The sequence below is a fragment of the Styela clava genome, chromosome 6 (genome assembly GCF_964204865.1).
Source record: "Styela clava chromosome 6, kaStyClav1.hap1.2, whole genome shotgun sequence".
In the NCBI taxonomy this organism is placed as follows: Eukaryota; Metazoa; Chordata; class Ascidiacea; order Stolidobranchia; family Styelidae; genus Styela; species Styela clava.
The window spans coordinates 12,856,114-12,867,688 of record NC_135255.1 but is presented as its reverse complement, the minus strand read 5'-3'; the positions used below and the strand labels follow the sequence as shown (position 1 = coordinate 12,867,688).

The 11,575-nt window shown below is 36.7% G+C and overlaps 1 protein-coding gene across 1 annotated transcript; it reads right to left on the bottom strand.

The window, feature by feature from the left end:
• Positions 1 to 294: 294 nt before the first annotated feature.
• Positions 295 to 7,106, bottom strand: LOC120331892 (zinc finger MYM-type protein 1-like). The gene is made up of 3 exons (XM_078113845.1): positions 7,005 to 7,106; positions 2,676 to 5,553; positions 295 to 323 (listed from the first exon to the last, which is right to left on the bottom strand). The coding sequence occupies exons 2-3, from the start codon at positions 3,616 to 3,618 to the stop codon at positions 295 to 297; spliced, it is 972 nt and encodes a 323-aa protein (XP_077969971.1). The 5' UTR covers positions 3,619 to 5,553; positions 7,005 to 7,106.
• Between the last annotated feature and the right edge of the window lie 4,469 nt (positions 7,107 to 11,575).

The following is an 11,575-nucleotide window of genomic DNA, read 5'->3' as shown; positions in this document are numbered from 1 at the left end:
TATTAGGTTTAAATTTAACATCGCTGAAATTTTTATCAAACAGTATATAAAACAATTATATAGATGATAAATAAGAAAACGATGCCAAAATCTATAAGCACAAAGAAGTACGCTATACAGTCAGTCACAGTAGCCTATCGGTACCGAAGTGTTCATGACGTCATCGACTCGTCGCACATAAAAACGAATCCCCTAAAAGTGAACAGAAATTTTTAAAATAAATTAATAATAGCCTTCTGATAAAACAAATTTCAACGATTACATTTCTGGTAAAACCAAATATGACAGACCAGATCACTGATCTTGCAGAACGAACAAACGGCCTGTAATGAATAAATGTTCAAATCGTGTCCCAAAAGACACATGTGGCCTGCTTGCTTCTTTAGCCAGGTATCGCATCTGCGCCTGACATTGCAGCGGCAAATAATGCTTTGCCATGAACAAAAAATCTATTCAAGCATATCCCAGGAGTAGTTTAAGTCGCCAATCCTAACCACGGAAATCTCCTGCTAAAACGTGTGGATAGGTTTTAACACTTACATCAACACTAGTTGTACCTAAGCTTGCATTTGGTAATCATTTTCAACGCATCTACACCTCGTGAGCTGTGAACAGAATTGTTTCTTTCAACGGAAGCGTGCGATCACGAGATTGTATTGTGCTGCGGTTATGGGCATCTGTGGGACTAATACAGTGTTCATATTGCGGTAATATCAGTTGCTGATACATGGATTAAAAGACATTAATTTGGGGTAAAGACCTCATTTAATTTGTAACTCGGAGTCGTAGTGGGATATATTACCGTAATCGTACTTATCCCACATCGAAGTCTAGCTCAACAATCAAGCATATAGTAGAGCTTGTGTTTTTGAAGAGATATGAGAATTTATGACTTCATGATAGAGATTTATTAGAGGAAAGTATTTTTTTTGCAACGTTTTTCTAATTGTTCATGTTTTCTTTTTCATGTACATGTATAAGTTTTCACTTCTGGTTCCATTCGCATATACGCGCAATTGCGACCAACAAGGTGTCAAAAAGTATTTTTATTATTATTGGTGCTACTATCACATTAGCAACACCCGTTTAATAGCATCCAATTTTTGGCGTAAAGTTGCTTATGTTTGATTGTACGAAATGATAGGCATACGCGAAACCTTTTATATAAAACATATTACACAGTGGCGGCGCGTGATCATTTTGACAACCGGGGCAAGCTACTGCGGGACCAAGTCACCCCCATCTACGGGGACAGGATGAGCGCTGTAAGTTCTCCCATCATTTTATGAGTATAAAAACCATTCCATCGGTAACAACCAATCGGCAAAAGCGACAATTTTTAACGATAAGAAAGTGTCTTTAAAACCGGTCCAAGTCAAGGGATTAATAAATATAGACATAGTTTATTTTGAAACCTCTTTCAAAAGGAAAGGCAATATTTACCCAGATAAATACAATGACATATTAACAGGAACTTCGGGAAAGCAGACAAAACCTAAAATAAGGTTTAAAACGTTACTATGAAGAAAGGAAAGTTAATGCAAAGATAAGGACATGCGTCGCTCACTCATAGATATATATGCTGCTAGACTTCTACTGCTTGAACATATATGCAACACGCCGCGGTTTCTTGGAAGCAAAATGCTTAATAACGCGCTGATTAAAGTCATGCATCCCAGAAATAACGTCTCTGTGAATGGATAAAACAGCCAAGGAATTTAATCTATCTTGCTTCATTGTGTTTCTGAGATACGTTTTAATACGCTTCAGCGTGCTAAATGTTCGCTCTGCGTCGGCGGAAGAAATAGGCGTCGTCAAAATGATGTCCAGAAATTTTGCAGACGCCGCAAAGGTAGTTACTAGAGTGTTATCTATGAGGAACCCATAGAGCGCGCAAGTTGATGTGATGTTCAAAAAAGTTTGATTGGTGTATATACATCGCAATTCATTTTCCAATTTACCCACGTTTATCATAGAGTAAAATTTGGAGACAGTAGCCCACAAATGGATGGGAAATTGACGTGCAAATTTTGAAAAATTTTTGGGGTTCATCAAAGAGAACGCGGCAAGGTGTTCAGTGCGCAGACGATCGCCTATTTGATTCACCAGAATGTCACAGCATTCCTTTGCAGACAAAATCAAACGCTGCGTTGTTTGCCCGCGGCGTAAAGAAGCACTCCATGTGTCGTGGTATTTTATTGTTTCCCGGATACGAGATACAGCATCGCAGAAGTCACGATGAAATACACGACTGCACAGACGCTCCATCCATTAGCCTTGACTGCAATGCGCCGTATAATACATCCACGTGATAGAATATTGTGGAGAAAAAAGCGAGAAAAAATGAAAACTCACCATCTTCTAGCAGACGCTTTAGACCTGCCGCCTCCCTCACAGAGCGTTCGTCCTAAACCGGAGAGCTCTGAATGCCATTGAAACACTCAATGAGCTCAGGGAGACGGCGGCTACATATCTGGCGAAGGAGGTCAGAGCGCTTCGGCGAAACGGAAAAAAATGAGAAAACCCCGAAACATTTGCAAAAAATATACGGACGAGAGGGGTATCAAGACACATATTTTTAATAACGAGGTTAAATTGGTGTGCATAACAATGTAAAAAATGCGCATGAGGAAAATCTTCTTTTATATAAACTTGAACACCATGTCTCGACCCACTCATGACTGCCGCGCCGTCATAAGTTTGAGCTATCAATTTTGACTTCGCGTTGTAAGGCTGCAACACTTCTTTCAGTACAGCCGATATCCCGCAAGCCGTGCGATCAACGATTGGTACAAAGCTGTGAAATCTCTCGGTAGGTTTACCATCTTTCACAAACCGAAAAATCACAGCCAGTTGGGAAACGCACGTGATGTCAGTTGTCTCGTCAGACTGAATCGAAAGGAACTGGCAATTCTCAATTTCCAGAGCCAAATGTTGTAAATAAATTTTATACATTGAGTCGAGTAAATCATTTTGAATATCCTTAGATGTCCCTTTCGAAACAGTTGCGGCATCAAGATGATCTCTCAATACTGTATCTAGGGATGCGGTGTATTCCACCATATCCAAAAATACCCCTCTATTAGAAGAGCCAGCCCGTTCATCGTGCCCACGGAGGGACAGCTCGTGACAACCAATGAACTTCAAAACATCTATCAATCGACCGAGAACATGGCGGTTTTTCTCGACGTTTTGGTTGTGCCGACGAATAGAAAACGCGCGTCCTTCATCCAACTGTGCTGCAATATTAACATTTCCGATTGTTCGGTATTTTACTGCATTGTCCAGATGCTCCATAGAAGATTGATGATCCCTGGCACGCTGGGAAAGATGTTTAAGATCTCTGAAACCAAATTTACACCAACGTGAGTCACGGGTGGTAGCAAAAAGTAGGCAATAAAAACAAAAAAGTGCAATTTTGTCCTCGCTGTAACACAACCATTCGTGTTTTTTATACCAAGTTTCTGCGCAGAATGTACGCCGATGCTTTCCTCCGTAATGGGATTGTTCCAGTGAACAATCTTTTGGTTGATAAGGCCCAAGACGTTGTACCTCTAATTTTTGTTCCAGCGGCAGCTGCGAAAACGGAGTGCGAAGTAGTGCATCAACCACATTCATTATGAGGTCTAAGGCTAAGAAATGCGAAGCCGGAAAGAAGTGTGGAGCTCAAAAGGAATGTGGAAAATCGAAAGCAAATGGACTAAAGGTCTCTAACTGATTCAACTAGCGAAGCAAGCGACAAAAACGAAGGAGAGGAAACTATCAACTCTTCAAGCAACCAACGAACGAGAAGGAATGCGTGAATATGTCAACACGTTGTTGTAAGAAACGTCGGCATTGTGTCGTCATAATTTCGGGGCTAGCCCCGATCGGACCCGATGATTTAGTAAAAGAAACAGAAAACAAACGCGGCGAGTGGAAGATAAAAGAGAGAATACGATATACAATGAGCAACCGGGGCAAAATCGGCGTCGCCCCGTCGACGTTCGGCGAAGGCTTTGCGAGCGAAAAATGAACCATGTCGGGAGAATATGGCTAGTGTAGACAGTCTGTGCAACCGATATTGGGGTATTTTTCGAATATTTTTTATTATACCGAAAAAACAACCGGGGCATTGCCCCGGTTGGCCCTATTGACGCGCCGCCACTGATATTACATACAATCTGTTTTCGTATTATTCTCGTGCGATTTGGTGCAATGTTCTGTTAAAGCAGAAACTTTTGTGGAAAGAATAACTTGCATGAGTTGCCTAACATTAATATTTCACGTTCTCGAATTTGCTTCAAGTGCTTCCTTTTTATGGATTTGATGCTGGGTAATAGTACCATGTCCTATAACTTATTATACGAAAAGCACCAAGGTCACAAGTCACCAAGCTTAGGGCCTCTAAAAAAGAGCATGATCAGGACCTGAACAAGATAGACCTGCGGTTTCCAAAGTGCTGGAGGGTATGGGCACTGGCTGCGAATTGGGCAATTGTGGGGGAACTGCCTGTCAGATAGGGCAATTGTTTTATTATGTACAGTGTTGCGGGCATCACTGAAGCTTAACAATGTAAATTTCTTACAGTTACGAGACGAAAGTAATGGTACTTACACTGATATCGATAAGAGTTCTAAGAATTTTTTGTAAAACATTAAGTCTGAAGACCTGTAGCAATATTGAAAAACTTACTTTTAAGTCAGTTCTCAAATTGTTGTTGGAGTCATTATTAGAATTTCCCAATATACAAAAGTTTGATTTTTGAGAGTTGAACACTGGAATCAAGGAGTCCCAAAGGTATTTGGAGTTAAACGTCAAAAATTAAATTTTCCACTGAATACATATAATGTACAAAAATACATTACAGTTGGGTCATGAAATAAAGTCCATCAGGTCGAAGTTTTTGGGTCGCTTTCTTAGATTAAACAAATATTTTAATAATTGCCCTAATAGGAGTCGTTTCGAAAATAATGGCACCTTGCCCCGAGTATCTTTCGATTTGACCCGTACAATACATAACTTTACCTCCGATCTGATGCTGCTTTTAATATCTGCATAACGACTTATCCCGCTGCATCTTTTGCTGACTACCAACGCTGAACACCAGAAAAATGACAAAAAGGCAAATAAAAAAACAAAATAAACGAAACAAGGCAGCAAAATAAATAAATAAAAAATACAGCGCAGTTTCACATGGTATATGCACGTCCGGCACATGATTTAAAACACAAATAAACTCCTATTGAACTTGCCGATAGGCTCAGTTATGTTAATCATAGAGCAGTAAAATTGAAAAAACCATAAAGTTGAATGATATCATTATTACCCAGTTCTCTTCCGTACAATGAACTTGGTACAAATCGGTTATGTGTTGACTCTGCAACACCGGTTGTCAAAACCAGAATTTGTAAGAAGCATAAAATTGAAAAACATTACGCTAAACAAAATGTTGTTAACAAAGGCGTAATTATATCATCAAATATTTCAAAAGAACCAAAACTGGGCTTATAACGCTTTTCTCTGCACTGACATTGTCACAGGCTCGTCATCCATCGCATGTAGTGATCCTGCCTGTAAGTTGAAGAAATAGAAGTGAAGTGTAAGATACGGAAGGTTAGTTTGATTTATCTGTTTCAGCATTATCGGGTAAATCTATTTGGATTGTTTTGCACGAGTCAAAAACATAGAACTTAAATGTAGAAGCCTAGTAGAATATTTGTTCTTTATAACCGCTTACTTTGTTTTCTTTTTCAAATCGGTCTTGTCCCAAGAAAAATTCAATCAGTTTCAAATCCATTTATATGTTTATCTGAATTTTTTTTAAATTGCAATACCTATTGACTATAGTCTCTGTGAGAAGGCCAATTGGGTAAGAAAATCCAATGTACCATTGCAATATTGATAAATATTTACTTGTATGAATTGAATTCTTGGGAAATAAATACCTCGAGAATGTTTTCACAAAAATCCGTTGAAGAATCGTCTCGGCGCGCTTTTTAGAAAACATTGTAAATATGCAATTTTTATGGAAATAGTAAAACACTTTTCACATAATTTCACAATGGTGAGGTGACTTTCACCTTGTTCCCACAATCAATCTTTAAGATTAAACATTGAGATTTGACATTCCAGCAGCTTTCAACCAAAATAAAAATGAATAAATGGCAGAGTGAATAGTATTAAATTATTAGATGCATTCAAGTACTACGGCGAGGGCAATTTACTTCCGTAAAGTCTAGTGAATTTCGAAAAATCAACTCAAAGGCCAAACAAAACATATTCGACAAATTAACAGTGAGACAAATCTTCAAGTCATAGCTCAGTTTAACTTTTGATTAAATCATCTGAAGTGTCATCACAAATGCAAAACCATGCTATATATTAAACGAACTCATTGGAATATGATAATTATATCTTAAAATTTCTTGATCTCAGTGATGTAATTAATTTAGTTTTTGCCGAACTGCTTGTCGAATCGTTGATATACACTCCAGTAATAGTTTACACTGTACAAGAACGAATCAAATCCATTTTCAAAAGTACGATCTAAGATAACTAAATACAGGCCACGCAAATATTTAGCACTTTATTTGAACATATTTTTGAGCCTTCTCGATTTTTTTTCAAATTTGGATTCTGGGCAGCAACATAATGTACCCTATTATCACGAAGGTTTGCAGCATCGATGATTCCTTGTTTAATCAGGTATTTAATATTTTTCTGAAAATTGTTTTTTCCACTACAAATAATAAACACGTCCGAGAAAAATATGAAAATACACTTATTTACTGATTGGTGGTGAATATACACCTATTAGATTTATCTTAAGTATATTTCAAAGGAAATTTTTTTTTAAAACTTGCTTTACTTTCTTAGGAAACAGTTTTTTACATAGCAAATATTGCTAATCTAAAATGTTTTGGCGAGTTTTCTCTAGGCACCAGACCAGAGATTATATGATACTTCAGTGGCCATATAAGGCGTAGATTACCCATTATATAATATTAGCGTTCAATATCTACCTCTGTGTGTCGACTATCTTCGCATGTTTGCAAATGTATTTTCTCCAGTCTATGGTCGATATTTCTTTGTGCAGCAATGATCCACACAATTGTTAAACCATGTATATCTAAATATGAATACTTGATAAATAAATATATATATATTTGATAATAAATAAATATAATAAATAAAATTTTGATTTAATAAAATACGTAATATGTTTTATATAAAAGGTTTCGAGTATGCCTATCATTTTGTACAATCAAACATAAGCAACTTTACGCCAAAAATTGGATGCTATGAAATGAGTGTTGCTAATGTGATAGTAGTACCAAGAATAATAAAAATACTTTTCGACACATTGTTGGTCGCAATTGCGCGCATAGATGAATGGGACCTATATACTAATATCGACACACATCACGAATGTAACCCATTGAAGCGGTACGTTAGTAAAACGTTATGCTTATTCGCAAGCCCGCCATATTTTTCGTTTAACTTTGGATGCTCATCTGAATATTTTGAAAATTTCGTCTCATCTGGGAATCAAACTTTAGCAAAATTGAGTTTTAAATTTGATTTAATATAAGATTGTCATTTTATCTCGGAAAGTGCACGCTTCAACCTTTTTGATTAATATGTTGTTTAACTCCGCAATCATCGACCGCTAAAATCATGATCGACCTGAATCCCTCAAGTGTTATAATTTGCCACTTATAATACATAATACCAAGAATAGCAAAATTATAGCATCGGCTTAGTTTATCTATTTTATTTACCAAAAAACATCTGCTTACCTTATTATTGCGTCGAAAGAATCAACGACTATGCCGAATAGCCCAGTGTCCTGCAAAACAGACAAACCGTTCGTCATCACGCACTCCAGTGACTGGTTGGGAAAGGGACGCGCTTTTCCATATTCCCGCCCAAACTGATTAGCGATATCACCTAATTAATTAATTGTAATAAAATTAGAAAACGGTTGAAGAAAGAATTGAGTAATTACTCGGGTTACACAGGGTCGATCCCTTGGATCGGCGATATCATGCGTCTAGAGATGTTTTGCGGTATAATCCATCATGTTGATGCGAATTTTACAAATGACAACAAACATTGTTGCACGGTGCAGAGTTTGATTGGCATATGGTTATGTCATAGCAATCATTCCCCTTTGATTACGGTATTTAAAGTTTAAGTACGTTATTCCTTTTCTTCATTTTCAAGGGGTGGGATTTATCTAAAAATTACTAATATTTTGAGGCAAACTTTTCAAATAATATACTGCCACTGGTAATTTAAACCCTGGCATGTTTTAATAATGACTTTATCCTCAGGGTTAAGCTTGGCTTGAGTATGATGCCCGACTGCACTTAACTTTATAATTGCTAGTACGTGAGTAAAGAATGCATGATAGTGCTATTGGTTTGTAGTCCGAGTTTGTTGTTTTCTGTGAACAAATATATATAGAGTCGTCGATTTATAGCACGAGACATGCTCAATGCGCAGTATGATTTGTACACTGTAGTTTTCGAATCTTCATTCGATTTCATTATTCAATTTGGTAATCCTATTAGCATCGCCTTCAATAATTCGCTCGAAAATCGACTCGGCGTCGAAGTGGTAACTCTGTCAAACCTTGCTTTGTTTATCTGGGAATGAGAAGCGAAAATGTTGAAATAGCTGACGGAAGTTGTGTGCTTTGCGTTCCTCGAGAACACACAGATAAATTTCGCAATGCTACGAAAGTATTATTACAGGCATTTAGACTTATCATCTTTTTAGTGATTTACTAAGGTTTCCTCACCTTACTATATTTAAACTTCAAAATTTTTGGTATTTTGGAAGTGAATTATCTGTAAGACTTAGATTTGATGATCTTAGAAAATTTTGAATTTTCATCAAAATCGAATTCTTTTCCAATTATGTTATTGTTGAAGTGCAAAACGATCTAAAGTCATCAATTGTGCGAGCTACATTGTTTCCCAACCGTGGGTTCGTAAAGTATTTTCAGCGTTACCAGCAGAAACATCCACAACATTCGAAAAAACTTATGAATCTGTATGCAAAAGGATATTTTTCACAGCAAAGCACTGTTTTAGGTCAGGCTTACAAATTGCTAAGCAAAACAAAGCCTCGCATGATAAAAGAGGTCCGGCGCTTTGAAGATGGCAGGGTGGATTTTGGGATAAACTAGTGCCAAGGAAATTCAGCCGGGAGCTTTGTTGAGTGTGCCTTTTTGCATCACACCTGTCTCTAATTCAGAATTACAACTCACTACAGTTAGCGCGTAGGTCGTGATCGTGACTATACTTTCGCAAGCGAAAAGGTGTCCGCAAACTACAAGAAGCTTGAGAAACACTGGTATATAAGTATTTTAGCTTATCTTTTAAGTTAGTTAATATAATAAAACAACACGGTGAGAACGCGCACTCCTATCTCGTCACTGCCAACATCTCAACTCAACTTGAACAACCTTTGAGCCGTCCCACCGGATCTCCATGTCAACAGCAATCGAAACTAGTCCAGTACTTAATTAAACAAGTTTGTATCAAACGACAGTCAGGTTATTGTTTAGTGTACGCTGACAGTATTCATTTATTACATTATTACCTTTTATATGTTTTTATAGTAAAAGCAATGCAAATAGAGGACAATTAGCGCCCTTTTCAACTTCAATAAAGGACAGAAAGGCTCGATTAAAGAACTGTTCTTTGAAACAAGATAGTGATGATCAAATATATAGACACGAAGACTAAGGCGAATCAGTAGTCTACCTTACCAGTACTGTTAAAAAACTTTCATGAAAACCGACTTTCGTGTAGCAAGAGATACAATCTTAAATACAATCTTTAGCTACTGAAAATTTGAAAGCGATTTTTCATACGGTAACAACAAGAAGAAAAATACCAACAAGGAGAACAATAACATTATATTAACAAAACGCACCATAGTTAAACTTCTTGTCCAATGAAGGATGGTTGGAAACCCTACATAAGACTGATTCTGACTAAAATGAAGACAAATATTAGTTGGCTGATCGCATTCCATTAGGCCCCATCTTACTATACCAGGTATTAAGTTACTTTTGAAGAAAATATTAATTCGACAGTGGGGCGATTTTGTTTCCGAGGCCTCGCAACGGATAGGGTACGTACTGTTAAAAATCGTCAGTAGTTTGATGTTTAAGTAGTATTTCTTCGTAACTTCATTACTGTTAAATATCATTAGTGGTTAAATTTTTAATAAGCTAGATCGGGTATCGGCAACCTATGGCCCGCGGGCCATATTCGCCCGTGGAGTAAAATAATTTGGCCCGCGATGCTATTTTATGATATACGCTCGAGGAGCGAGGTATTGAACAAGGAGTGTACCTATAGATCGTTCTGTTTATTATGTTGTTCTTCGTTAATTATTCTTCCTCCTATCATTATGAAAATATCTCTTTCTTCTTTAATTACTGAACCAATTGCTTTGAAATTTTCAGGGGTGGAAGATTGTATATACTCGCATTCGTAAGGAAATTATGCCTCTGAGAGAGCCAATTCGAAAATTCTTACTTCATAACATCTGAAGAAATCACACTTCTGTATTCAAGAGATGTGTCACTGCTTTATTTTTATAGTATAAAAAGGTTTCGGTACTCCTGAAGTATGCGCACCAAGATGTCGCATAACCTGAACCCTAACCTGGTACACAACCTGAGTTCAGAAATTTAAAAAAAAATAAAAATGATGACGATGTTTTTAATGCATAATAAATTTGCACCTTATCATGTGGCATCCAACAACGGTGCTGCCGAACGAGTTATGCAAACGTTGAAGCGGGATATACGCTCAGTTATGGATACCAACAAATTCAACTTATATTTCGATAATTTTTTTCTGGGTATTGAAATACTCCTCATTCAAAGATAGGTGAAGCAATGTTAATATTATTCTGTAAACGACGTCACCGTACTATTTTGGACTAAATCCCAACGTTCATAATTGTGTTAAAGAAAGGTGCAGTGCGGAATAAGATCAACAAATCCATATGTTCATTCAGCTTCGTCAAACAGTTTTCGTTAGGGATAACTATGGTGGCCCATCGTTGTCACGCGTAAAATTGAAAATAAAAAATAAAATAAAAAACCGAAAATAAAAAAATAGTTGTGAAAAAACATAAAAATAATTGAAAAAAAATAAAAATTAAAAATAAAAACGAAAAAAAAAACGGAAGAAAAAATTGAAAAAAAAAAAAAATTAAAAAAAAAATAAGAATAAAAATTGAATAAAAAGAAAATAAAAAGGTTGACAACGATTGTCCGCCTCGTGGCCCATCGTTGTCACGCGTTTTTATTTTCAGAAAATTTGCTTCTGCTTGGGACCAACGTTGTCAGGCATGATCCTACGCGCACAAATGTGTTCCCTGGGTTTCCAACTCACTACTGATTTTCTTGAGCAATATTCAATATAAAAATGTTCTATAAATTCTCCATGCTACAAGTTCAACAAGAAGTAATATATTTATAATAATGATAAGAGAATATAGAATTGAATACGAAAATTCGGAAAATTTGTTTTTACGTGTAGAAGGTAATTTAATTGGAGAA